Source organism: Pelobates fuscus, chromosome 6, assembly GCF_036172605.1.
Source record: "Pelobates fuscus isolate aPelFus1 chromosome 6, aPelFus1.pri, whole genome shotgun sequence".
Taxonomy (NCBI): domain Eukaryota; kingdom Metazoa; phylum Chordata; class Amphibia; order Anura; family Pelobatidae; genus Pelobates; species Pelobates fuscus.
In genome coordinates this window covers 44,750,970-44,775,695 of record NC_086322.1, presented here as the reverse complement: position 1 = coordinate 44,775,695, position 24,726 = coordinate 44,750,970, and the positions used below count along the sequence as shown (strand labels likewise).

The 24,726-nt window shown below is 40.2% G+C and overlaps 1 protein-coding gene across 2 annotated transcripts in view; it reads right to left on the bottom strand.

Moving 5' to 3' along the window:
- Positions 1–4,420: 4,420 nt before the first annotated feature.
- Positions 4,421–24,726, bottom strand: part of IMMT (inner membrane mitochondrial protein) — a 42,005-nt gene continuing 21,699 nt past the window's right edge. The window contains exons 3-15 of one of the 2 annotated variants that reach the window (XM_063457640.1): positions 22,745–22,934; positions 20,559–20,661; positions 20,110–20,238; positions 18,385–18,501; positions 17,433–17,569; positions 15,692–15,795; positions 13,756–13,891; positions 13,326–13,455; positions 9,596–9,610; positions 8,150–8,373; positions 7,597–7,728; positions 6,724–6,853; positions 4,421–5,613 (exon numbers count right to left, since the gene is read on the bottom strand). In XM_063457640.1, the coding sequence (XP_063313710.1) occupies positions 5,006–5,613; positions 6,724–6,853; positions 7,597–7,728; positions 8,150–8,373; positions 9,596–9,610; positions 13,326–13,455; positions 13,756–13,891; positions 15,692–15,795; positions 17,433–17,569; positions 18,385–18,501; positions 20,110–20,238; positions 20,559–20,661; positions 22,745–22,934 (2,155 nt within the window). In that variant the 3' untranslated portion in view covers positions 4,421–5,005. The remainder of the gene's footprint in view (positions 5,614–6,723; positions 6,854–7,596; positions 7,729–8,149; positions 8,374–9,595; positions 9,611–13,325; positions 13,456–13,755; positions 13,892–15,691; positions 15,796–17,432; positions 17,570–18,384; positions 18,502–20,109; positions 20,239–20,558; positions 20,662–22,744; positions 22,935–24,726) is intronic. The other variant, XM_063457641.1, reaches the window with a different exon arrangement.

Sequence of the window (24,726 nt, the reverse complement as noted above, 5' to 3'; positions counted from 1 at the left end):
CTCACCTACAAGTTCAGGTGTCACCACATTGTCATCTCTGGAGAGATTCTCTTGTAACTCCTGAGGGAATAGAAGCTATACAGTATACCCAGACTCTTATTGCCCTTTAATATCACTACTGGGTGTGTGTATGATCCTAGGGATAATTGTGCTTTGAACAAGTCAGTCCATACATTTTTCTCATGGCCTATTTGACAGATACTGCACTAAATACAACTTAAACAAATTCTAGAGACATTGGTATTGGACTCTGTTCTTGACCTTGCAATCCTAATAAAATAACATTTACTCTAGAACAGTGTTTCCCAAATTGGGGTTCTGCCCAAAAATGTGAAAATAAAATGGCGGCGGCGAGAGAGCAGTGATGCTGATGTCGCAATATATCGCTCCGGCATGACTAAGAGGTGCGTGAGTGAACTGAGCAGAGAGATCAGAGCTCCCTCGCCGCTCACCAGTCTGCCAGACCTCCCGACCGCCCACCAAGCTGCAGCCAGCCCCACTAGACCACAGGGACTTCATGCCAGCACTCCTAAAGGTAGGGGGCTGGGTGGAGTAAATTGTTTAAAAAAAAAAAGTGTGTTAGAGGTTTGTGTGCTTGTCAATGAGTGTGTATCTGTGTGCCAGATTCATACACACTGGCACAGAAAAAGTGCAATTGTAAATTTAGTTATTTTTTTCTGGTGGGTTGGGGGAGGTTCCACAATGTTGATCCTGTCAAAGGGTTCCACTGTAAAAATTAATTGGGAACCCCTGCTCTTGAACCAGAATCATTATTACAGAATGAAGAAAAAGATTCTATTGCTGGCTGAATGAACTTGGAACAATGCTCTGCTTCCTAACTTTAACCATTCATCTCATGCCTCTAAAAGCTCTCATGTAGAATTTTAAGGGTATCATGAGAATTAATATTGGTTGCTTTTGGAGTTTGAGTTCTGACAGATCACTTTTATACTCCTTGTCCTAGGAGTTTAAATTCTCCTTAACATGGATAGAATGAAACATTATTTGCCTCTTCCATTTTATAGATGTCTGGAAGCCTTTTTTTCCACGTGCCTTACAGTAAAAGGTGCCATTAAAGCGATATAACTAAGGCAGTAAAACCAGGTTTGCTGTATACAGGGGATGGTATTTCAATAATATTGGTGTTTAGACCCATTACACGGAGGGTGGGCATTGGCCTCAGACTTTGCTCACTGCAGGCTACCCCACCCTTTCCGCTAGCTCCATTTCAAATGAGTTAAAGATCAACCTTGGGTAATGTCTGGCATGTCACATGTGGAAGTATGCAAGTTTGAGTAGCATGTAAACTGAGCATAAAGTTAGAAATGATGGGTCCACAATGGCACAGGCCCACCATAGCCCTTTCCCTGAGGTGGGTAATAACTACTGCTCTGTGTTGCTTCCCACCCCTGCCCCACCTGGGTTTCTTCTATTTTGCTAAACCATTTCTCTTCGAGTGTTCGTTGCCTTCTATGTGCACAAGAAGACAGTCAATAGAGGTGTGTGTTTATCAATTGATTACATCCTGTCTGGAAAGCAGAGTGGTGGATTTGACATATTAGTGATGCTGTCATGGTTGGTCAGGATTTGTATTAAGTCAGGTTACGGTTTCTTATTTTAGGTGTTTCGAGTATGTTACTTGCTTATAGCAGAGATCCCTTCATTTTCCAGGTATTGGGCTGTATATGGGTGGTATCATTTATATTTGTGCTTCTAATAACTACATAGGCTTGATAGGGGTATTTAGTTTGATTTATTGTGCCCAGGGCCTTAAAGGGAAACTCCAGTGCCAGAAAAACGATCAGTTTTTCTGGCACTGGAGGGTCCTTCTCCCCCCCATCCCCGGCTACTGAAGGGGTTAAAACCACTTCAGTCACTTACCTGGGACAGCGGCGATGTCCCTCACCGCTGTCTCCGCGACGCTCCTTGTTATTACGTCGGCCGGTGGGCGAGACTAATCTCGCCCACCGGCCGAGGAGACCTAATGCACATGCGCTGAAATACTGCGCATGCGCATTACGTCTCCCCATAGGAAAGCATTGAAAAATCATTTCAATGCTTTCCTATGGAGTTTTGAGCGACGCTGGAGGTCCTCACACAGCGTGAGGACGTCCAGTGACACTATAGCACAGGAAACCTGTGCTAGAAACTAGGAAGTGACCTCTAGTGGCTGTCTAGTAGACAGCCACTAGAGGTGGAGTTAACCCTGCAATGTAATTATTGCAGTTTATGAAAAACTGCAATAATTACACTTGCAGGGTTAAGGGTAGTGGGAGTTGGCACCCAGACCACTTCAATGAGCAGAAGTGGTCTGGGTGCCTGGAGTGTCCCTTTAACCACAACAGGACCATCAGCTTTGAACCTCCACCTTTTTGTGGATCTAGAGATGAGAACAAGCATCCTCTCTACTTCTGAAAGAAGTCATGCATTCCAAGTAAGTGCAATAAGCATCCTTTACATCAGATAATGGGATTCCTTCTCAAAAACATCCGCTATAGGGACTTGCTAAGAAAAACTTCGCCCTCTTTCCATTGGAAAAACTGGACCGTTTCTGGAGGCATCTATTTATTTTATTAGCAATGGACATGAATGTCTTCTCTCACTAGCAATAATAAGCTTTCCTGCACTTTTACTCCTTGATCTAAGACCATCCTCGTAACCTTTACTGCTTAGATTGGTCATTAAATGTCATTGAACGCTCTTAAATCTTCATTTTTGTGAATCAATACAAAGCAATGCTATATCATCTTCTGGCCATGAACCTGTTAGTTTTGGAGAGGATTCAAGATCTCCCTACAATTCTTGGTGAGAGGAGCTGAAGTAAGGCCCTCTTGTCAGTTGACTGAAGGCAGCATTTAAAAATGGTCAATGGCGTCCAGTAAGCCAGAGGAAGGCCCACAAAATAAGAGATTAAGTATCTTTTTAACAATCTTGCTCACACACCTACAATACTGGCTGCTTTGTTGACATTGTTCCCTTTTCACTGCTGGACAAATATAAGGTTAATTTTTAGGCTTGGAAAAAAGTCAACTTGTCAATGAGGCTTAAAGCTGTTGAGCTTAACTACATTAAAAGAATAAACCCACCAGTGTGCATATACAGTAACCTCCATATAGACAGGCAGCTGGGGGACTCTGTTGCTGAAATACCTTTTCATTCTGTTTTACTCACCAAAATGCATATTTTGCCCAATCGAGCTGGCTTGGTTTTTGTGTACCTAGCAACCACAGCATGAGGTCATCCCAACCTTCTCTGCCTACAGCTCACATTGAGACGGTTATTGCAGCTAACCTGTCAATGATTGTCAAAAACAAATGGGGGAAGGCAGGAAGAATTTATAGGGACTTATTTTAAGTTTAGCTTGCTACCAGCCAGTCTTATAAATGAAAGATTTAACACCGCGTGAGGCTGCCATAAGCATCCCCGGGAAATACTTACTGTGAGGTTGCAGATGCTTGTAACATCAGCAAGCGACCAAATATACAAGTTCTATAAATTCAGATCATACCGTAAAGCACTGCCCCCAGATATATGCCAATAGTAATAAATAAATCAACGTTAGTGCCCATCATGACAGTTTTACTATTTGGTCTGATAAAAGTACACTATAAAAGCTAAAGGAATTAATGTATGCATAAAATCTAACATCGATCCAAACTATGATCCCCTCCTTGCCAAAAAATGTTTTAAAAAATGTATTTTATTAGAAGCAAAACCTGTGCCTCTCTCACTGAAAATACAGAAAGACCATAAACAACTAGAATCCTTACTAAAAACAGAAAAGGATTGACGTGGGTATAAAAGTGCACAACATTTAAAGTAGAACTTAATTGGGAACCGAACTATTGGGCCGAGAGAGCTGCCCCTCGGTTCTGAGCCAAACTGTTCTAGGAATCTCCCTGCTCACTTTCTACTAACGCAGATGTTCCTCATCCACAAATGTGTGCAGCCTTGCATCACTTTCATCCAAATAGGTTAGAAATTTATATTGAACACACAAGTTAAACTGGTAGAATAGCAATACAGCAAGCAGAGTTTTGCTGAGTGTGACTCAGAGACCCCCAGTTTTCATCAAACCTCTCAAAAATCAAGTGACCCAGAAACAGGGGATGGTGTCTTCAGACTGCACCATAACCACTACATGCTGATGTGCTCAAAGACTGCCCCTTTGTATTAGCGTTTACAATGCCTAAAATATTGTATTTCTATAAAAGAAGCAGCTAAAGATCTTATCCAAGCCTGGAAAAGAGATCTGCAGTGAATTTTGATTTTCCAGACACAAACTTACACTGAAGCTCATATTTTATTGTAAAATTATAGGCAAGTTATTTTTTTTACTGTTCCGATAAGAGCTTAGAATGCAATACAAAATATCTTGTGGTCAGGTAATATATAGCAGCAGCAAATAGGAAAACGGGAGTCAAGAGGATATGATTTCTGTTTATTCATGTGATCCAGGGTAGAATTCAGGACAACAAATGATTTCTTTTTATCAGCTTGGATCAGTAAAACCTGAAAACTTAAAAATATGAGATTATAAGGGGATGGGGGGTAGAGAGACATTGCTGGGGGTTGCAGTATTGATAAAGGAGTTTAAACTATATAGTGCAGTGACAGTTAACGTTTCACACACTAGCTATGGAGGATTATTCTTCACCAGCCTTTAGTCTTCTTTTAGAAATACGTTTTGGCAGTTCTTACAAGCTAGTTTTAACTATAGTTTTTTAAGCATGTGTAAAAGAGTCTCAACTCATCTGGCCTGGATTTGACAGGCTGACAAACACAGAATCCAATATCCTCAACAACCAGCGTGTCAAAAGCTGACCATCACAAATATAGTATCTCTGCCTGGAACACGTTTATGGAGTGCAACAAAACTGTATTGTGATTTCACTGGGTTACAGACTCCAAACAATATAAACTTAAATTAGATTTATTTTTGCACGGTGGGAAAGGAAATTCTCAACACTGATGCACCTTTCCTTAAATTTCCCTTCTCACTAAGTTACTGTACTTGCGTTGTTCCTAGACCCACAGCGCTGGCATAGGCAGACAAGATATCTATGACCTGTTTGGTTTCCAAGGTTACTCGAGCTTCAGTTAACCAATCGTGGGCCACTCTTCTCGACTCTCCTTTCAGCTGGTTTACAAACTTTGCGGCCAGCTCCAGATCCCCATGTTCAATGCAGTAAGAGGCGTAGGAAAGCAGTTTGAATGTATCTAGGTCTTCAGAGCTCAGCTCGCTGGGGGGCTTCAGATGTTTCGGTTCAAAAATAAGAAAGGATTGCAGGTAGGAGAGAAAGTATTGGTACAGACTGTTTCTGGTTTCATCGATGAGGGCTACCCTGCGGGCTAGGTTACGGACGGCATAAAAACGGGCTCTGAGCGCCTCCTCGCTGTACACACCGCGGTGTAGCGACTCCTCTGGGAGGGCTGTAGTCAGAGCCTCGGTAAATTCATTTTTGGAGCAGCTAGCTTTAATTCCCTGAACTGCACTCTCCAGGGGTTCAGTTGGGCTGTCACCAGAGGCAGTTTTCAGGCTAAACTTTAGGGCTTCGATGGACAACCACAAATGGTGGGCTCTTCTAGCTTCTTCTTCAGCAGCTGCATGTCCTGCAAGAAAACAGACAGGTTTTAATCATCAGACTTGCTGTGCAGTTGGAATATACTTGGCATATTGATTTTAAAAAGGCAAAAAACATGTAGTGTTTAAATCCAATAAATAATTAAATGCAAAAAAATCTGCTTTACTTTCAGGAAAAATGTATTATTTCTATTACAGCAGATCTGTTACTTTTGGGGGTCTTTGCATAAATCACAAAGAGCCCTAAAACTTGACCGATCATGCTGCTGTCCTCCAGCTTCTGATGCTTCAGCTGCAAGATGCCATGCAGGTGCTGTACTCTTGTGCATGTGCAAGTACGACACGAAGGTCTATGAAGGACCCCAAGAGACTGTAGGATACTCCATAGACCGAGCCTGAATCCAATAGCCGTTATTTGGGATAGCTCCTAGAGTTGGACAAAACATGATGGCAAAGCTCCACCTTAGACGTCAGGCCAAGATTAGACACAATAGTCCCTACTTTGTCTTTTGGTATCAGAGTTGGATTGGAATTTTAATGAAATTCCAACACAGTGTTGGTCAGGATTTCATAAAGGATATATACCGTTGTAATCAAAATTAGTCAACGCCAATTGAAAATCATTTTGAGGCTGGAGAAGTCATAAGTTGCAAATTCATATAGATGGATTTGGGGAAACCACTTGAAGCATTTGTTGTGTTGAGCAATTTAAATTGCTTTTGCTTGTTCATTACAAACAGCTGAAAGTCTGTTTTTTTTCCTCTCTCAAAATTTACAAACAGATTTTCCATGGGGGTTGAATAATGTTGATTACAACTGTATCTTTCTGAAATACTGAAAAGTGGCAGATCAGCTTTAAAGGACAATTATTCAAAATGGCAAACTCCAGTACTGTGCTGAATCAGTGAATAGATTTTACATATAAAATTTGTTTGGTAATCTACTACACCAGTTCATTTTAACAATACAGATACATCAAAATAAAATCATACAAACACGAGCGATACAGTTTAACCGAGCCAATCCAAAGCTTAGCTCCATTATGGTTAACGGAGAGCCCCTGCTTTACACATATTTTAGCCTGTGCAAGGCTGTGGGGATTTAGTAGAATCAGCTGATGGCAGTACGTAGAGCCTTACCTTCCACAGCCTGTTCAATGCCTTTGAGACGTGCATAGGCTGTGTTAATATCCAATGTGAAGGCATCTACCTGCTCCTGGGAGAGACGTCTGAACTGCATATCTTGCTCTGAGAGCTTCTCAGATAGTGACTGCAAAAAACACAATGGTTTGTTTTTTTAAGGTGTCATTCAGAAGCCATACTGAATTCAAACATTTATTTTGCAATCTGTTTATGGTACTTTAATTCAAATATGTTTTTTTGTTGTTGTTGTTTTAAGTATTCAGAAGTTGCAATGTAATATTTGTCAGTATAAACCTGACCTTCTCTGGAACAATGGCTGCTCGTTTTACCAAAGATATATAAAAGTATAATAAGTAATACTTTGCCATAAAAGGGAACGATCTTTTTTAACCCCTAAAGACTTGACTTAGTCCATTTAATGGTCCATTTTAAATATTTGTATAGAATGTTTTACCAGGAAGAATAGAATGAGATGGCTCTTATTTTCAGTTCTCCCAGAACCCACGCACAATACAATATTGTAAAGAGTTTACATATTTAACTTAAATACAACAAAGAACCATCAGCAGTTCTTACAGGCTTACTAGGATTAGGAAGACCGAAAGATAGATAATAGAGAGAAATGAACAGTGAGTTTGCAGGGGCATTGTCTATACACCAAAACTGCTCCACTATGTAGTTTTGGTGCCTATAGTATTCATGCCAGTCATCTCACAGGATTTTTTTAGAGGCAGGTTTTTTGCTCTAACAAAAGCTAAAGGAGACAAGGTTGAAGTAACAATTCCTTGGAAGCCAGACTGACCGTGGTTATTGGGGGAGGAGGGATATCTACTCTCAGGAGATCAATGTCATACACACAACAGGCCTTACATGGTTGAACTCGGCTTTCAACTCCTGTTCCTGGACTGTGAGAACATCTCTCAGATGGTCAGTGTGTGCAGCAGCCTGTCTGCGTAGCTGGGTCCTCATCTCTGCTTCCATCACGTCCCGCACCTCTTCAACCTGCAACATCATCACAGTTAATGCCTTACTCAATGTATAAACTCACCATATTAAAATAGCTCATTATATAACCCAGCAGCAGTAACTGCATAGCTCCTTTCTGTGCCAGAGAGGTGACCAACCGATTAATGACACAATCTGTAGGGATTATGAATTTTAGATTTTTAAATAAAGCAATATGAATGATGTGGGTCCCCAACAACCACAGTATACCCCCTTCCCATCTCCTCCATCAATGATTACAGTCCTATTTCTTCCCTTTGATCTAATGCCAAGAAATAGAATTATTTAAACTAAATAAACAAACATACTTAAACTAAATCTAAATTTAGAACTGTAAATGCAACCTAAACAAAGCATTGGGATTCCTAACTTAGGTTTTTAGCCCCAATAAAAGAGCCGGTAGATCTGTACTCTTCACCTTCTTGTCCTGCTCCAGTTGAATCTCAGACCGGTAGTGTTCTAGAGCCTTAGTGACTGCAGTTTCTAGGGCTTTTTTATCCTCCAGCTTCTGATTCTCCAGGGCTGCCTCGATGTGCTGCTGTTCGCGGACTCTGTATTCTGCCAGCTGCTTGTGTAGCTGGTCAATGCGCCGGTGTGCATGAGCGATGAGAGAGTTCAGGTCGTCCATGCTCAGCTTGCCAGCTGCACAAAACACAGACCGTTTAGGAGAAGAAAGGACGACATGGCTTACCATGCTTATACCAAACAGGAGGATATGCAAAACGTATTGACTACATTAACTCCTTCATGACAAGTGTGCTGGGCCTGTGGGTCACTGGTATGCCTCAAGCCACGGCCACACTGGCTTCAGGACTGTAATAGGCTGAATGCAGACAAAATATTTTTTAAAAAAAATAAGAAATAAAAACACAAGTGTCACTTAAAATTGGGATTCCTGTGTGGCTGTTAATTAAACTGAATATGTAAATTTAGCTAGAATTATACATAGGCTGCTGCTGAAGGCAAAAAACTAAAAAAATTATGCAAGCCTGGCAAATTTTTAGCAGTGTGACAAAAAAATAAAAATATAATAATTTGGAAACACTGCTTTTAGGAAATCCCTTTGTATCTGTGATGGGTAACTGGTGAAATCCATTTCCTTTATATAAGAACTTAGACATGACCCAACATTTGGGGTGACGACGTTAACCATCACCACTTTGGATTATTACAGTCCTGGATATTATCCATCAGGAAGGAATTAAAGAAGTAATTATCGCCATGTTAAGGAACATAGCAGGAGAATTATAGGTTGGAGTGATTGGGAATATTACCATTTAACCAATTCACAGCCAGTAATACCCAAAGCCGTTTGTCACAGGCCTCGCAAGCCACAAGGCAGAAATTGGATCATCTCCGATTCTAAGCAATACACAATTATATACTAGAGTGAAGGCCAGCGTTGGCAGTCCAGATGGAATGGCCAAGGTTTTCCAGTCAGTAGTCCACAGGTAAGCCATCATGGATGTAGTGAATGGAATTTGGTTATACAAATCAAGGGGAGGTATGTGGCTTTGTTTAAGAAAAAAACTATTTGGTAACAGAAACTAAACCATTTCAGTGCTGTGTATTGATTAACCCATTTGGTACGCAAAGGGTTACAAGCACCAAAGCTCATCCGGTGGTCTCTGCTGGAGTTGTAGAAGAGACCATTAGGAAAGCTTCAGGTATGCCCCATCTATTAGATTCCTGCTTTGATTTCCTCCAATCCCTGGTATGACAGAATTTCTTGTAATTTTTTCAAGACTCTTTCCCAACACCACAAATTGAAGTGTGACATGCATGGGTTAGTGGATTTCAGTGGTTTTCTCCAGGTGAAATGGTTTAGTTAAGACCAATGAATACAGACAGAAAGAAAACTCACCTAAATCAGACACTTCTGAAACAGAGGAAAAAGGAAGGTTTGGAAAAGATTAATGAAGATCTAAACACAGAGATTAGGCTTCCATGCAGTTACGACATGCACGCCAAACATCCCCACCAACAGGCTGTAGGCTAACATTTGCCAGTCCAGCTGGACCAGGTCTCCCAATGGGGTTCTGGTCACAAAAGCTGGAGCAGAAAAAGCTTAGTTACCATTACAGAGATGAAAAAAGTAATTTAGTCAGCCAGGTAGTTTAACCACGTAGTGGGAATGAATAGATCAAAGGAAATTCTGTTCTAAAATAAAAAGGTTACAAAAAGCCTCACACAGAAAGTCACATTATTCCATAGTGCAACATGGGGACAGACATGCAGACTACTTTCTACCAAACAGAATATCTTTTGATCTATACATTTACTAGCAATTTGGCTCATCCAAAATGTAAATAGAACATTGTCCTTAACTAAACATTTTAGATGCTTAGGTCTCTTTGCAAATCTAATATTGTAGGATTAAAATTAGAATAAAAACGAAAACACAAAAAATGCAGTTCACACGGCTCTGATCCTGGCAGGAATGTATTACTACCTAGCTCCGTGCTAGCAAGTTCTCTGTTAAAGGACCACTATAGTGCCCCCACCCTCAGGGCTGGATGGAGAGGAAGGGGTTAAACTTATTTCTTTCTCCAGCGCCGGGCGGGGAGCTCTCCTCCCCGGCTGAATGCGCATGTGCGGCAAGAGCCGCGCGCGCATTCAGCCAGTCCATAGGAAAGCATTCTCAATGCTTTCCTATGGACGCTGGCGTCTTCTCACTGTGATTTTCACAGTGAGAAGTGCGGAAGCGCCTCTAGAGGCTGTAAATAAGACAGCCACTAGAGGCTGGATTAACCCATTTATAAACATAGCAGTTTCTCTGAGCTGCATAAACAAAGTGACAACTCCTAAATGGCAGATAATTGAGCAGTGATACTGCAGAGGCATGATCTATATACCAAAACTGCTTTATTAGGCCAAAGTTGTTTTGGTGCCTACAGTATGGCTTTAAATCATGTGATTTTGGAATATGATTTGTATGATATAGTGCCTAGCTTATTGTTTACACTTATTCCTAGATTCATAGGAGTTATTTGAATTGGTGTGCACTATTATCTGTTTGCATAATGATGTCATATTTAATACAGTATGTACAAGAAAAATACAGTATTGCATATTAATTTAAAAAAAAAAAAATTATTAAAAAAAAAATACAACTGGCTGATTAATCGATTATAAAAATAACAGTTAGTTGCAATGCTGAGTGAGCACACACACACACGGGCAGACAGAGCACTTTACAATAAAAAAAAAAAATTTAAAATCTGACGCAAAAATTGCTAAGAAGCTTATATTATACTGCACTGGCAACAGTGCCTGCTGTCCTATTTGTGTCCTTTCCTTATTCTTATTCCATAACAGTAAAGACATGTAGAAAATACTGGACATGATTAAATAATGAAATAAAGTAGTGCCAGGAGCCCTAAGATTACTCTCACAGAATAGGGAATAACCCTCAAATATTATATAAAAAAAAAAAGGAAAGGAAGGACTAAAGGAAGCCCATATGGAGAGTAATAAAGCCAGGGTTTAGAGGTGAAAAAAAGTCTCTATAAGGAGACACTGAAGAGTCCCAAAATCTGAGCCTAGACAGAAACCCCTGTGGAGGATAAACTGTCCCTAAATACCTCAGCACAGTGAATAAACCACTAGTGCTTACTATAACCAAGGTCCCTACCTGTCTAATAACTTAAAACCGAAATAAATCGACTAACTTAATCCATAAGTGCTACCAAAAGTGCAAACTAAATAAAGTCTAGCTCGACGCGCGTTTCAGCGCGTTTTCGGCTGTGTAAAACACATAATCTGCCGTGTGTGCTCGTTCCTTATTGCTCAGCCGCTTCCCTAATCCCGCCTCCTGCGTCATCTGACGCGGTACCAGCACAGACGGAGAGGTGTGGCGCTGAGATCAGAGGGTGCCTGCGTGTGGTCTGGCCAGTCTGACGTCTCTTAACCGTGCCCCTTGTCGGCCGCGTCATATTACGCCGTCCTGACGTGGGCGGTGAGGCGTGCTGTGGGAGGTGCTCACACAGGGCAGTATCTGCCCACATAAATGTACTATAGTCGTCAAAGTGGCGATATATAACTATACATTATGATCAAAGAGTGAAGTGCTTAAATCACACTTTTGGGCATAATTGACAGTAATTGTAATATGTTATACTTTCATCAGTTTGAACACCTAAAGGATTTAGTGTCTTACAGTCCATAACAGCTGGAACAATAGATAATGTTATGTCAGATTCCATATATTCCCTGGTTTAAAGGTATAGTCATACATAGAAAACATGACATGAAAAGAATATGTGCAAATTGTGGTGTATTTATTTACAGTGTAATGTAATGTATTGTATCCACATCAAAGGAATAGTAAGGATATCCTTATGAGTTATTTACATCCAGAATGAGAGGAGAGAATAGAGATAAATTGAGCAAATTAAAGAAAGGCTGAGAAAGAGAAGCCCTCATTTAGGCCTGCGGGAGCAAGGGTTTTGAGTCTGTAAATCCAATAGGATTCACGTCTGATTGACAGATCAGATATGAGAGAAATCAAGAAGTCTCACCTGTGAGACAGGATGCAGAATCGCAATACAAACACACAACAAAAATCATGCACTATCTTCCAGGCTACGCAATGTCAATTCTTTGCATAAAAATCAGTCTATCGTCACTGCACGCTGCCAGATATAACTGCTTCCCACTTGCAGGCAGAAGCACCTGTCTCCCCTCCCTCCCACACTGAAGGAATCCCTCCCAATCCCATCCCTTTGCCGGCTAAGACTGCGCACAAGTGCCATGAGCAGGTAAAATGGTCCGATCAAAGGCTTCTCTATAAGAAGCCTTTTATTGGGCCTTGGCTCCTGTGAAACCACACTGGGGTACTCTGAGAAGCTTCACCCAGCGCTGGATTAAAGTAAACTTTTTAAAAGGCTCTTTGAGCGGTTTTGTAGTGTGGAACTGATAGAATAATGGCCTATTGCGATTATTCTATCATTCTAAAAACAGTTGGAGAAACCAGTTAATGATATACATAAGCATTCTTCATCTATAGGTTTGCTTGTCATTTAAGATAATTCAACCAGGCAGTTATTATGCATGGTAAAACCCCTTTGAAGGATCACTTTAGCATTTATGAATACAAAATAAATACAATTAGAGGTTGACCACCCTCTCATGTGCACGAAAATAAAGAAATAAAAATTCCTTACAAATCTTGATGATCTCAGTCAAATTAATGTTTGTCTACAGGGAAGCATTAGTAGACTAGTGTTAATGCTGCATTTACTCATATAGCTGTATTAAGGAGAGAGTACATGCAGAGTGTCGAGACACTGAACATTGGTCCTGCAAAGATTGCCGGACGTCATCCAGGAAGCTCCTTTAGTGGCTGTTCGAGTGACAGCGACTAGAGGTGGACTTAGGCAGCAATCTAAACACGGTCTTCTCTGAAAAGGCAGTATTTACAATGCTCAGCCTGCAGGGACAGAACAATTACATTAAGCTGTAGTGGTTTTGGTGACCATGGTGTCCCTGTAAGATTGGTATTTGGGTAGTCTTTGCAAAACCGTGCCTATATACACACATACATCTCATAAATAAAGTATCGGTTAGACTAAAAAACAGTAATTATCACTTACTTAATCCTTTCCAGCCTGACTGTACTTCTGGAGTAATACTGTCCAGCTCCTTCTGGAAATCCTCCCTTGCCACTGCAACCAGTTCATGGTACTGGGCTACCACCTTGGCTTCAGACTGAGCGGCTTGCACCTACAGACCAAGACGGCAGAGCAATACAGTAAAATGACAAGTCGAAGAAGATAATGTTCCAGCTGACCCTGCATTATACATTGACCTTGTCCACTTTCATACAATTACTCATCAATGAAGTCAACATAAAGTTAGAAATGTAGCGAAATTCTGTCTTCACAAGATTATTTACTAAAGTGTCCATTTAAACAGAATTTAAATTTTAGGTCAAAGCAGCTGATTTGAACATAGATTTGATCTAACTTTTTCCAAGTTGGGCCTCAATGTTAAAAATCATAACTTGGCACCTGGAATATTCACCTTTTTCACAACATTATCTAGATCTACGATCATGCGATGCAGGTTCTCCTCCGCAGCTGTGATATGAGCTTTGCTTCCACTGATGGCATTTTTCTTGGAGTCATCAATCACACGCTTCATCCGCTCCAGCTCCTCCCTGTTTTACAGCATCAAAACAAACCAATTATAGCGCCATAAAATGTTTGGGTACAGGAAAAGTACCTTGTCAGGCTATGGTAGGCAGGTTTCCTTATTTGACCAATCAGCTGACGAAATGCAAATCTGCATCTGTTCAGGACCACTCCTGACCATTAACCAAGAACTGCTTGAAGTCACCAGGTTTGAGGTCACTATGCAATAACTGCAATAATTCTGCAGTAATCTCCCAACATGGCCAAGGACTACATGAACACTTTATCCCTGCTTAGGTTGAAGAATCCATTTTCCATGTATAATGATCAGCAGCTAGTTATCATGATAGATTAACAGACAGAAAATCAACAAGTTAGAAAATGGGACAGGTTCATACAACACCTTCATGTCCGAAGAGGACAAAACCCACATCATGACCCTATACCCCCGACCAATAGAAACCATAACTTACAAGGCTCACTTACCCAACACAGAGGCTACCTCACCACACAGACCATCCCACCCCACTCTCTACTCCCTTGTCCCACCCCTATCGATATTACCCCCTCATTCTTAGTAGAAAAACAACACGAACCAAGACCGTGACAGAGCCCAGAAGACAAAAACCCAAGGGATACTTTAGAGCTCATTTAAAGACTCTTCTACCATCCCAAAAAGCAGACAAACCTCCACTGGAAGACATACATCATAAACTTGCCCGAATCCAGAACAAAAAGTGGACTCAATCCCCCATTACATCACTAGGACCTACCACACAAACAACCGACTAAGCAGATAGCACAGTCACAGGCAATTCAACTAACTACCACGCAAAACTCCTCGACATACTTCAGTCTGTTAGGCTTATAACAATTGGGGAAAGTCTGAATGTTATTACGAAAAGCAATATGGGTATAATACAATTGTCACAGTCGAACATGAGAAAGTATAACCGCTAAGCTTATATATGATGTCTAACTTATGTAAATGTGCATGTATATCCTGTAATCACAGTATTACGAATTAACCCCCAATTTTCTTTTCTGTACCCCCACCCCCTATTACAAAATCTTTCAAAATAAAGAATTTATAAAAAAAAAAAAGAAAAAAAAAAAAGAAAATGGGACAGGTTCAGCTAGAAGGATTTTAAATGTATCATTTGTATAGCTTTACTTGTGTTGCTCTCTTGCTTATAGGCTGATAGTGGCAAAGACTAACAGGATATCTGCTGTAACACATATGATCCATTTCTGCATGTCCAAACTCTGCTCAGAAATAATCCTGTACAATGTTGCCTTTTTGAATTTCTAAAGGACTTCATTCTAATTAGTATTTGACACATGTAGAAAACACAGTACAATAACCATTACAGCTTACTGTATTTATGTTGTCAAGTGTCTCCCGATGACATCCCCCAATTTAATATCAACCTGTTTGGGGGACTCCGTGCAGTATAAACTGGGTTTCTTCTGGGCACGGAGGGACTGTCCCCCATCTCAGCAAGAAAGAATGCGTGAACAAGGGTGACTGGCTGAAAATACTGCAGGTGGATAAGCCCAACACTCAGTCGACTAGGCTGAATGAAACGGACATTAATGATGTTGTGGAATTGTAATGTCGCACTGTCAATGCTGCTGAGATGAGGGTGGCCCATGGGTGCTGGGAATCGCCCTACTTTATAGCAATATGTTCTGAAACAGCTTGATGATGAACAGCATATTGTATTAAAAATGTGCCAAATTAACAATCCCTTGTAACTACAATTTTCTAGACAGAAATCACTACATTTTATGTTATTATAAAAAACATTTAAACATAAACTGACTTTGCTTTTAGAAGGGAGTCCGCGGCCTCATCCACAGCCTTGCTTCGCACCTTTAATGCATCTTCCAGCTCACGCCACTGCAAGGATTTGTTTTCTGACGGGATCTAAATAAAGTACCAGAATGAAGTGAATTTCCTGCATGCATCCAATGGCTTGAGATTGTCAGTAGAAAGATACTGCTGTATAGAACTGCAAAGTCTAAATGTTCATTCAAATGGATACAGAGAGAGCAGCCAGTCTTACGTGAGCCTCTTGCCAATACATTCTAAGCATACCCAGTAAACTAGGGGCAAATGTCCAAATCAAACAAATGAATCTTGCTGTATACCGCTAACTTTCACAAGGACAAAGGCGGGTCACAGACAGGCCTAACAGGAACCACAGAACTTACCACTTAACAGACCAGAAAACAAGCCAATGGAAAAAAAAATCTCAATGTGTAGCATGCATGTGTGAGTAAAAGCATAAAATAAAGTCTGATGCCAACTACCAAACAAATGAAAGATATGCCATGTACATCCAACCCTACTTCCAAGCATGGAAATTGTACATAAACTGTTATACACAGAGTCCTGCACCAGTTCCTGCAGTTAGTACATGAGATATTACAGCAGTTTGCATTCCTCCCCTCCACCCCAATGGGAGATATCATGAACATGAGATACCATCAGTATGAGCACCATCACATGCAATTTATGAAAGCATCTCATTCTTCTTCGATGTGAAATTAAAAGGTCTTGCAAACAAAGCAAATTTGTACATTATTTTTGCACAGAAAGTCGTGCATATTTTATACTGTGAGTCCCTCTAAGGGCAACAATTCTGAATAGTGCAGGATTGCAGTATGGAGATTAAAGGAACACTATAGTCACCTAAATGACTTTAGCTAAATAAAGCAGTTTTAGTGTATAGATCATTCCCCTGTAATTTCACTGCTCAATTCACTGTCATTTAGGAGTTAAATCACTTTGTTTCTGTTTATGCAGCCCTAGCCACACCTCCCCTGGCTATGATTGACAGAGCCTGCATGAAAAATAAAAACTGGTTTCACTTTCAAACAGATGTAATTTACCTTAAATAATTGTATCTCAATCTCTAAATTGAACTTTAATCACATACAGGAGGCTCTTGCAGGGTCTAGCAAGCTATTAACATAGCAGGGGATAAGAAAATCTCAATTAAACAGAACTTGCAATAAACAGGAAGTGTTTATGGAAGGCTGTGCAAGTCACGTGCAGGGAGGTGTGACTAGGGTTCATAAACAAAGGGATTTAACTCCTAAATGGCAGAGGATTGAGCAGTGAGGCTGCAGGGGCATGTTCTATACACCAAAACTGCTTCATTAAGCTAAAGTTGTTCAGGTGACTATAGTGTCCCTTAAACAGTGGCTATTTAGTTTGCTACTGAGGGATTTAGTGAGTGTAAACACACACACACACACTTTGATTAACACTTATTAACCCCTTAAGGACACATGACTTGTCATGATTCCCTTTTATTCCAGAAGTTTGGTCCTTAAGGGGTTAAAAAAAATAAAATAAAAAAAACACAGGGACTAATAACTGTAAAAATTTGTATCCAGGTACATAATATGGCTGATGTTTGAGCCAACTAAAAAGGTAAGGAAATATACTGACACAAAGAAAACAGATTTAGTTTTATTACAAACAGCAAACGTAACATACCAAGGTTCGGCACAGTGTACAGAGGTAAATCAGATATACATTGTTGATGCATTTACCTGGGAGTCGTCCATAGCCTCTTTCAGTTTCTGAGCATGGAAATTGATAGCCTGAACTGCAGACTCCTGTGTGTTGATGGCCTGTAAGGTCACCCGGGCAGTACTGCTCAGGGAGTCTTCTAGCAGTGCTGCTATAGCTGGAGTATGAAGGAAGACACAGGTCTTTTACACGGTTACATTTCTATTTGTTGTGAACTTTATTCCCAATTTACTAAGCCACGATTTTGTACATAAACCCAAAGAGAGGAAACATGTCTGTTCCTTAACACTGCAATTCAACAGGATGAGCCACTGTAAAGCCTTAAGTCCCAACATATGGTCTCCTTCTCAGAGAGAGGATCGTGATGCAGAATCTTTCCTGCTACTAACTACTCCTCACCACAGATGGTAAGCTCTTTACAACCCATTCATCTCCCAGTGATATGCCGGACAAAAACAAAACATAAAAACAAGAAGCACATCAAACTTTTGTTTTATCTTATCTGGAGCTTGGGATCAAGGTTACTAGCGTCTATCTGCCTAGAAATACAACTGCCAGTGATAAGGGTCCAGCAATTTAAAAAAAAAAAAAAAAAAAGTGTAATGAGCAAGTTCTCCATAGCACAAACATGCAAGAACAGTTTCTACATATTTACAAAGGTGTGAACTGTCAGGAACTCAAAGTGGAGGCCGCAATATCCTAACTGAAAACATAGCTGACGGACATTTTTTTTAATGTGTCCGTGTTGGCCTTAAATGTGAAGCTTCCCTTCCATGCACTCTGTATTCCCTTATCCAATAACACGGCTAGAGAATGGCCTATGCAAGTCCGCAGACCGTTCGATAAGTACTGGCAGGTTTATCTACTATAGGTAGCCCAAGCTGCCGGGTAAGAAACAATTATGGCACAATGAAAAACTAGTTCGATGTGGTGATGTGCAAAATCTTTCAGCAGATATTACAGATCACATACACTCAATCCTGTGTTTTTCTTCTTTTTCTTGCTCCACCAGCCGAGCGGCCACTTCCTCTGCCGGCCGTTCCTTCAAGGCGTGAGAGTCCTCATGCTCGCACTCCTTACAATGCTCTCCTTAATGAAAGAAGTCAGCATAGGTTATAGAAGGAATAAAACATACAACTTGAAAACGGATTTCAACATTAAACAAAATACAAAACCGAGATTAATCGTAGTCCAATAGCTACAGCCAAGTCCATCACCAAGAGAATGAAAGGCAGTCACACATTTTAGTCATTGAGGATGCATAGCTTCCTCCACAATGTTCCAATTCAATACTCCTCATAGCGTAGCATTGGGAACTAATGTGCATGCACAGCAAGCACCACACATGTATTAAAGTTTCCCCATAAGAAGGCATTGTGTGACCATTTTACTCTGTTAGTGCAGCAATAGCGCCTCAAGTGGCCATCAGTATAACCGATTAGCCTCTAGTGGCGGTCAGTATGACTATTATCCGCTACAGCACTGTTTTATAATGCAGGTCTATAAGGACAGGGCTACTGCATCCAAGCAAGCCCATTGAGATGAAGTGGTCTGCGTGCATATAGTGTCCCTTTAAATAACATTGACAGAAAACATATACTGTAGGAAGCAGTGATCTGAATATAGCCCTGCAGTAAACGTTTTCATATATGTCCACCCCAGGTATGACTAGACATGTAATGTTACCTATGATGTACAGGTCATAGCAGCCATGTATCATATATAGAGTAGAAAAGGTTTCCAATTTAAATAAAGATTTATAAAATGTATTTTAAAAAAAGAGCAAGGCACTTTATGAATGTCAATAGATCTTTCTTTCAGCAAATAAACAGAGTGTTAACGTTTCAAGCCTTCTGGGTCTTATTAATCCTTGTAGAAGAGCCAGGAGAATGGAAACATTGCAACTACCCTCAGCCACCCAACATAAAAATGTAATGGAAGGAACCTAGACCATTTATAGATTTATCCAATATATTAATAAACAGGTGTGGATCTATGCTCTGGGGGTATGTTACTGGAAAAGGAAACCATGTTTCATATGGCCAGCTGACAGTGTTGGATGGGGTGGGGGTGGTGAGGGATAATGTATTGTGCTCGCTCTGATGACAATACTAAGTGGGAGCGGGATACAGCAAACAAAAGCCTGCCAGGCTACATGGACTACAAATGTATCTTTCCCCTATTTCCTGCTCTCACTGTATCTAACACCTACTTGGTATTAGTGCCATATGCGTGACAGAGGGATGAATAACTAGATTAGTATTTCTAAGGAACATGATGGCATTTTAGGGCAATCAACCTACAACCAGAAATAAATGTCTGTAGGTGGGCATAATGTTCACACACAGTAAGCACAATTACACCAAGCCCTACACAGGGCATTTAGACTGCTACTGCAGCTTGCAAAGATTCATTGTAGTGAACTCAGGAGATAGGATTCACTGCATACTGGCTGCTTCAATGCAGCCATAGAGTATGACCTACAAACGTTGCTGCAGAGTACAGGAGGAGGGGGGAGGTAGATGACATTTACAAAAAGGCAGGTGTGCATAAGGACAGGATAGAGCCCATATATCGGTTTCTCTACCTTGCGAAAACCCAGTTCTGAAGCCAAGGTGCAGGTAACTGGGTGTTTACATACAATGTAATGCAAAACAAGCTTTAGTCAGTTTAGGAGGGAAGCTGGTTAACACATACCAGCATGGTGGTCTGCCTTCTGATCTGTGGATTCTGGAGCTTTGCTAACTACTTCCTCATACACCACTGCTGCTGGTACAGAGACTGCTTCGCCGGTGGCAGACAGTATTTGGGCTACATGCGATGAAGCTAAAATGAATGAGAAAAAAAATAAATAACTTGATATATTACACATTTAAGATGTGCAATAGTGATGGTTGAATGCTTACAAGAATGTAATTTTGGGGTCAAGACACCAATCTCTTAAAGGTAAGTTAGAATTAAATCAGCAGAGATGCAAAAAATGAATTCCAGTAAAGAGAGAGTACTTGATATACAGACAGCTGTCTTAAGATGGAAAGAAGAAAAATAATGCCTGGGTTTTCAGATAAAGAATAAGCAGATTACATGGACCAGTTAGCATTTATCTACTATTAAAATCCATTCTATGACCTGATCTGCATCATTACCTTCAGCGTCGCCACTGGAGGGAGCTGCGGCCTTCTCTTTCCGCTGATTGGATTCCTTCATAGCTTCAGTCACAGAAGAAAGCTTTAACGGTCCAGATGATACCTGGAGTCATCAATCAAAACATACCAACATGTAAAGTGTTCTAATTCTTACATAACTATATAATAAAAAAATATATATAAAAAAGTATTGATATAAAGTATAAGTAAATGGAACAATTTTTCATGTCCGTGTATTGCTTAAAGCGCTTGTTTTTAAAACTGCAAGCAGTTGCTCAACATTCTAACATATAAACCATTACTGGCTGAGCTCAGAGAGATGTACTATGGAGCTACGAAGAAAAAAAATAAATAAAAATAAAAAGGCCTAGCAGCAAAATGCATTCAAGTAAATTAAAGAAATTACATAGCTGTAAAAAATAATAAAAAATAAAAAAAATCACTGAGTTGTAGAAAACACTGAATACTGTGATAACTCATAACTTGCGTTAGCCACTTTTTCGTATGACGCTTTATTTTATATGTAGGTAAAGATTGGTAATTAAGAATTTGGGAATTTAGATCACAATACATTTCAGCTCAACCAGGGCACACATTTAATTAAGAGAAGAAGTACCTCGAGTTCAATTACAGAAACGGGCAGAGCCTATGTGAATGACTGACAGGGAGCCAAGATAGAGGCACTCCGTTACAGGATAGAACAGAAAGGGACATGAAAAGTCCCTAAAACACTTTTGTTATTTAATATGTTTTAAGAGATTTTAACGCTTTCATTGATGAAATAGGTAAGGGGGATCTAAAGATAGTACTCCGCCCCACAACAATAAATAAGCGTGTTTATTTTTACATTTAATGTTACTTTTCAACTCACCATCCCAGGTTTGTTAAATACAGAGAATACATAAACTTATAAACATAATATTTAAAAATGAATAAAAATAAAAAAAACACAATCATAGAAACGGACATCATCCTTTAAAGCGGCACTGTCATGCCGAACTTGCCTTTCCCCAATCGCTTCCTCTTTTCTTCCCTTTCTGATCTAGTTTTCTTTAAAACATAAGACAAAGCAAGGACTACTTTGTAGTATGCATTTTACCTACGCTTGACCATCTATGACCCAAGAAGGAGCTTAATTCCGCTCGATTTCCTGTAGTCACTGTTTAGTAGACATGCCCCTACTTGCAGCATAGTGAGTAAGGGCATTGGGGAGATTTTAGTCTCCCGTATGCCAATATGAATGATGGGGGGCTGAGGGTGGGGGGTTAGGAAGTGGCGAGGAGCAGTGCTTCACATATTCAATGGGGGAGCCGCGAGCCGGTAGCTCCCCCCTTATAATAAACTAAACTAACAAATGAAGAGGTCTTCGTTCGTTAGAAATGTCTATTCAGTCGTCTTTCTGACAAATGAATGAATAGCCGAAGTTCTCGTCTGAATTTCGGACAATAGTGAATGCCTAAATGTTCAACTAGGCATGCGCAGGAATTTCATAACGGTATCTACTGTGGGCAGATGACAAGTCCCACTGGGCCTTCATCTGCCCACACAAAGATGGCAGCACCCAGGACCTAGGTCCGGGCATAAAATAAAGATTTAAGAAATGGTAAAATGGGGGGTCCAGGGGCATTTGGGGGTGCAGTCAAGAAGGGGTATTAAAAAAAAAAGTAATGATGATCAGAGAAATAAGGCAGGCCAAATTCATATCATAATTGTAATTTTTCAGAAGACTGATCTGGAATAATTTTGATAATTCACCAACATCGCCTCCTCTTGGAAGTTTGATCACTGCAGAGTGGCAATTATACAACCTCTGCTAGTACTTGATTTCTATGTCCTGTTACCATTAGGCTGGGTGTTCTCTTTTGAGATCAGCTACTTTTAAAACACCTCAAGCAGACCATTTTAAAGGAAGAGTCTATATGCCAGAATGGCAAGACATGTCTCAGGTGCTTGTGGGTGAAAACAGTAGACCGCATATTGAGTGCTACCCACATTGCTACGGTACACAAAGGATTTAAAGGAGTACTAAATGTACCATAACCACTGAACTGAGCTGTATTGTTTATGGTGCATATGCATAGATTGTTCCTGTAATATCAAGAGTTGAGTTTAAACTACATAAATGGTGAGATTCTTATAAAACATTTTTCAGAAGTGCTCTTATATAAAGTAGTTAAATAGCATACTGGTCTCTTTGAAACAGGCAAGGTGTTCTGTGCAGGTCCAAGTGCAAAGTCAAAAAGTTTCTCCGAGTAAGGTATAGACTTTTCCACATTGTCTCGAAATCGGGGATCCCAGCTGGCATAAAGAACTGTGCCCCCAATCCCACCTCCTGTGAAAAGGAGGCTGGCAGCAATGATTTTAACAGCAGATGATCTGTAATAAAAACAGTACATTAAAAAGACAGCACATTTGTTTGGCAACACATTTCTGAACTCTTAATTCAGGAAGTGATGATATTCAATCTATGCTGGCATCTCATTTATATCCTAAAATATACAAAATAGTTAAAAAAAAAAAAAAAATGTTCAGTATTTATAGTGAACTATAATGTGTGTACAACTGGATTTAACGTGCGCCTAATGAAAAGCTGTAGTGCATTCGGTGCTTATGGTGTACATTTTAAAGGAAGCATTACCCGCTTAGAAATAAACTTGTATGTTCAATATGTCTCCTACTTATCTTAAAGCTAGACCTGAGATTGGCTGAGATATTAGCCACTTCCTGGTATGACTAGACATTGCTGAAGGAAATTCGGGGGGGAGTAGTATGCAAGTCAAGCATATGTTTTATAATGCGGAAATAGAAAAGGAAAATACAACTTGAAATATACTACAGTGATCAGAATATTGATTTTGTCAGAGCGGATTCTCTGAAATGAATATAAATTTTTTTTGTCATTTTTTTTATTAGAGGCATAAAAAAATATTATAGAAATGAGATACATGAGTCATAGCAAGTGTGTACTTGACAGTAGTATAGTATATACGCTTATAGAGCTAAATGCTAAAATATACAGCTTTTTATTTTTATTTTGAAAAGCAAGATTCAAACAGATTAAGCAATGCACATCTAAGCTTATAACAAATTATCAAATTATACGGTCTCAAGATGATTACCAGGAAATCATGTCTATGTACAGATCGAACACAATATATGCACTCCTATCAGAAATTCCTGGCATGGAGAGTATATGGTTTGCTCAAAGTTTACTATGCTAGTTTAACACAAAGGTCAAGATGCAGAAATAATGTGCCACCTCCGCTGGCTCTAGAGGTTATTGCGATTGTTCAAGTTATATGTGACATATAATGCATAGTCAGTACAGCCACCTCTCCCCCCCCCCGACTCCCTCCAGTCGCCCGTAGGCCGCAACCCCGTCCAGTCATGGAGCCTCGAGCCGCCAGCAATATTACCGCAGGTGCATAGTCACAGGGGTTCGAGAGTGCACAGCTTGTGCGAGGAGTGCTTAAGACCACGTTTGGCGAATTTAACCGGGTAAATTAGTATTTCACCCCTGGAGCTCTGCCGTGATGCGTCCAGCTAGCTCGGCAGTCAGGCCCCACCCCCATGAATATACATATTTAAGGTTTTTGGTTGCAAACAAATAATACAAACAGATCAGTCGGTAGCTATTTTGAATGACCTTCCGTTCATGAACGCACAAAGTCCTGATTAGCCACTGAAAAGTTATGTCCTTTAAATAATGACCTTGAGTCAACACTTTCATTGTAGATAAAAAAAAATGTGCCCCCTAAACAGCCGTCAAAGTTAATTTATGCATAGCAACACAAAGACTGTCAAACCAACCTTACAGTCCTCTGGATTGTAAACTCGTTCAAGCAGGGTCCTCATTAACCCATTGTTCCTGTCAAAATGTATAACAGTTTGTCTCATGTGTTCGTTAAATTCCCCCCATTACAACATTGTAAAGCCCGGAGGAAAAAGTTGGTGCTATTAAAAATGCCATTAATAATAATAAACCAAATTATGTTAAATAATATTGTTGAGAGCACATTTCAAGATTCTGTGCAGTAAATAGAAATGTAGATGAGATCTAACTAGCTTACTTGGAACAGACATACTGCGCACAGATCTGGTTTTACCAAGTGAAGCCAGCAAGCCATGAAGGGCACACAGACATGTGACTTCCAAAAAGGACAAAGCT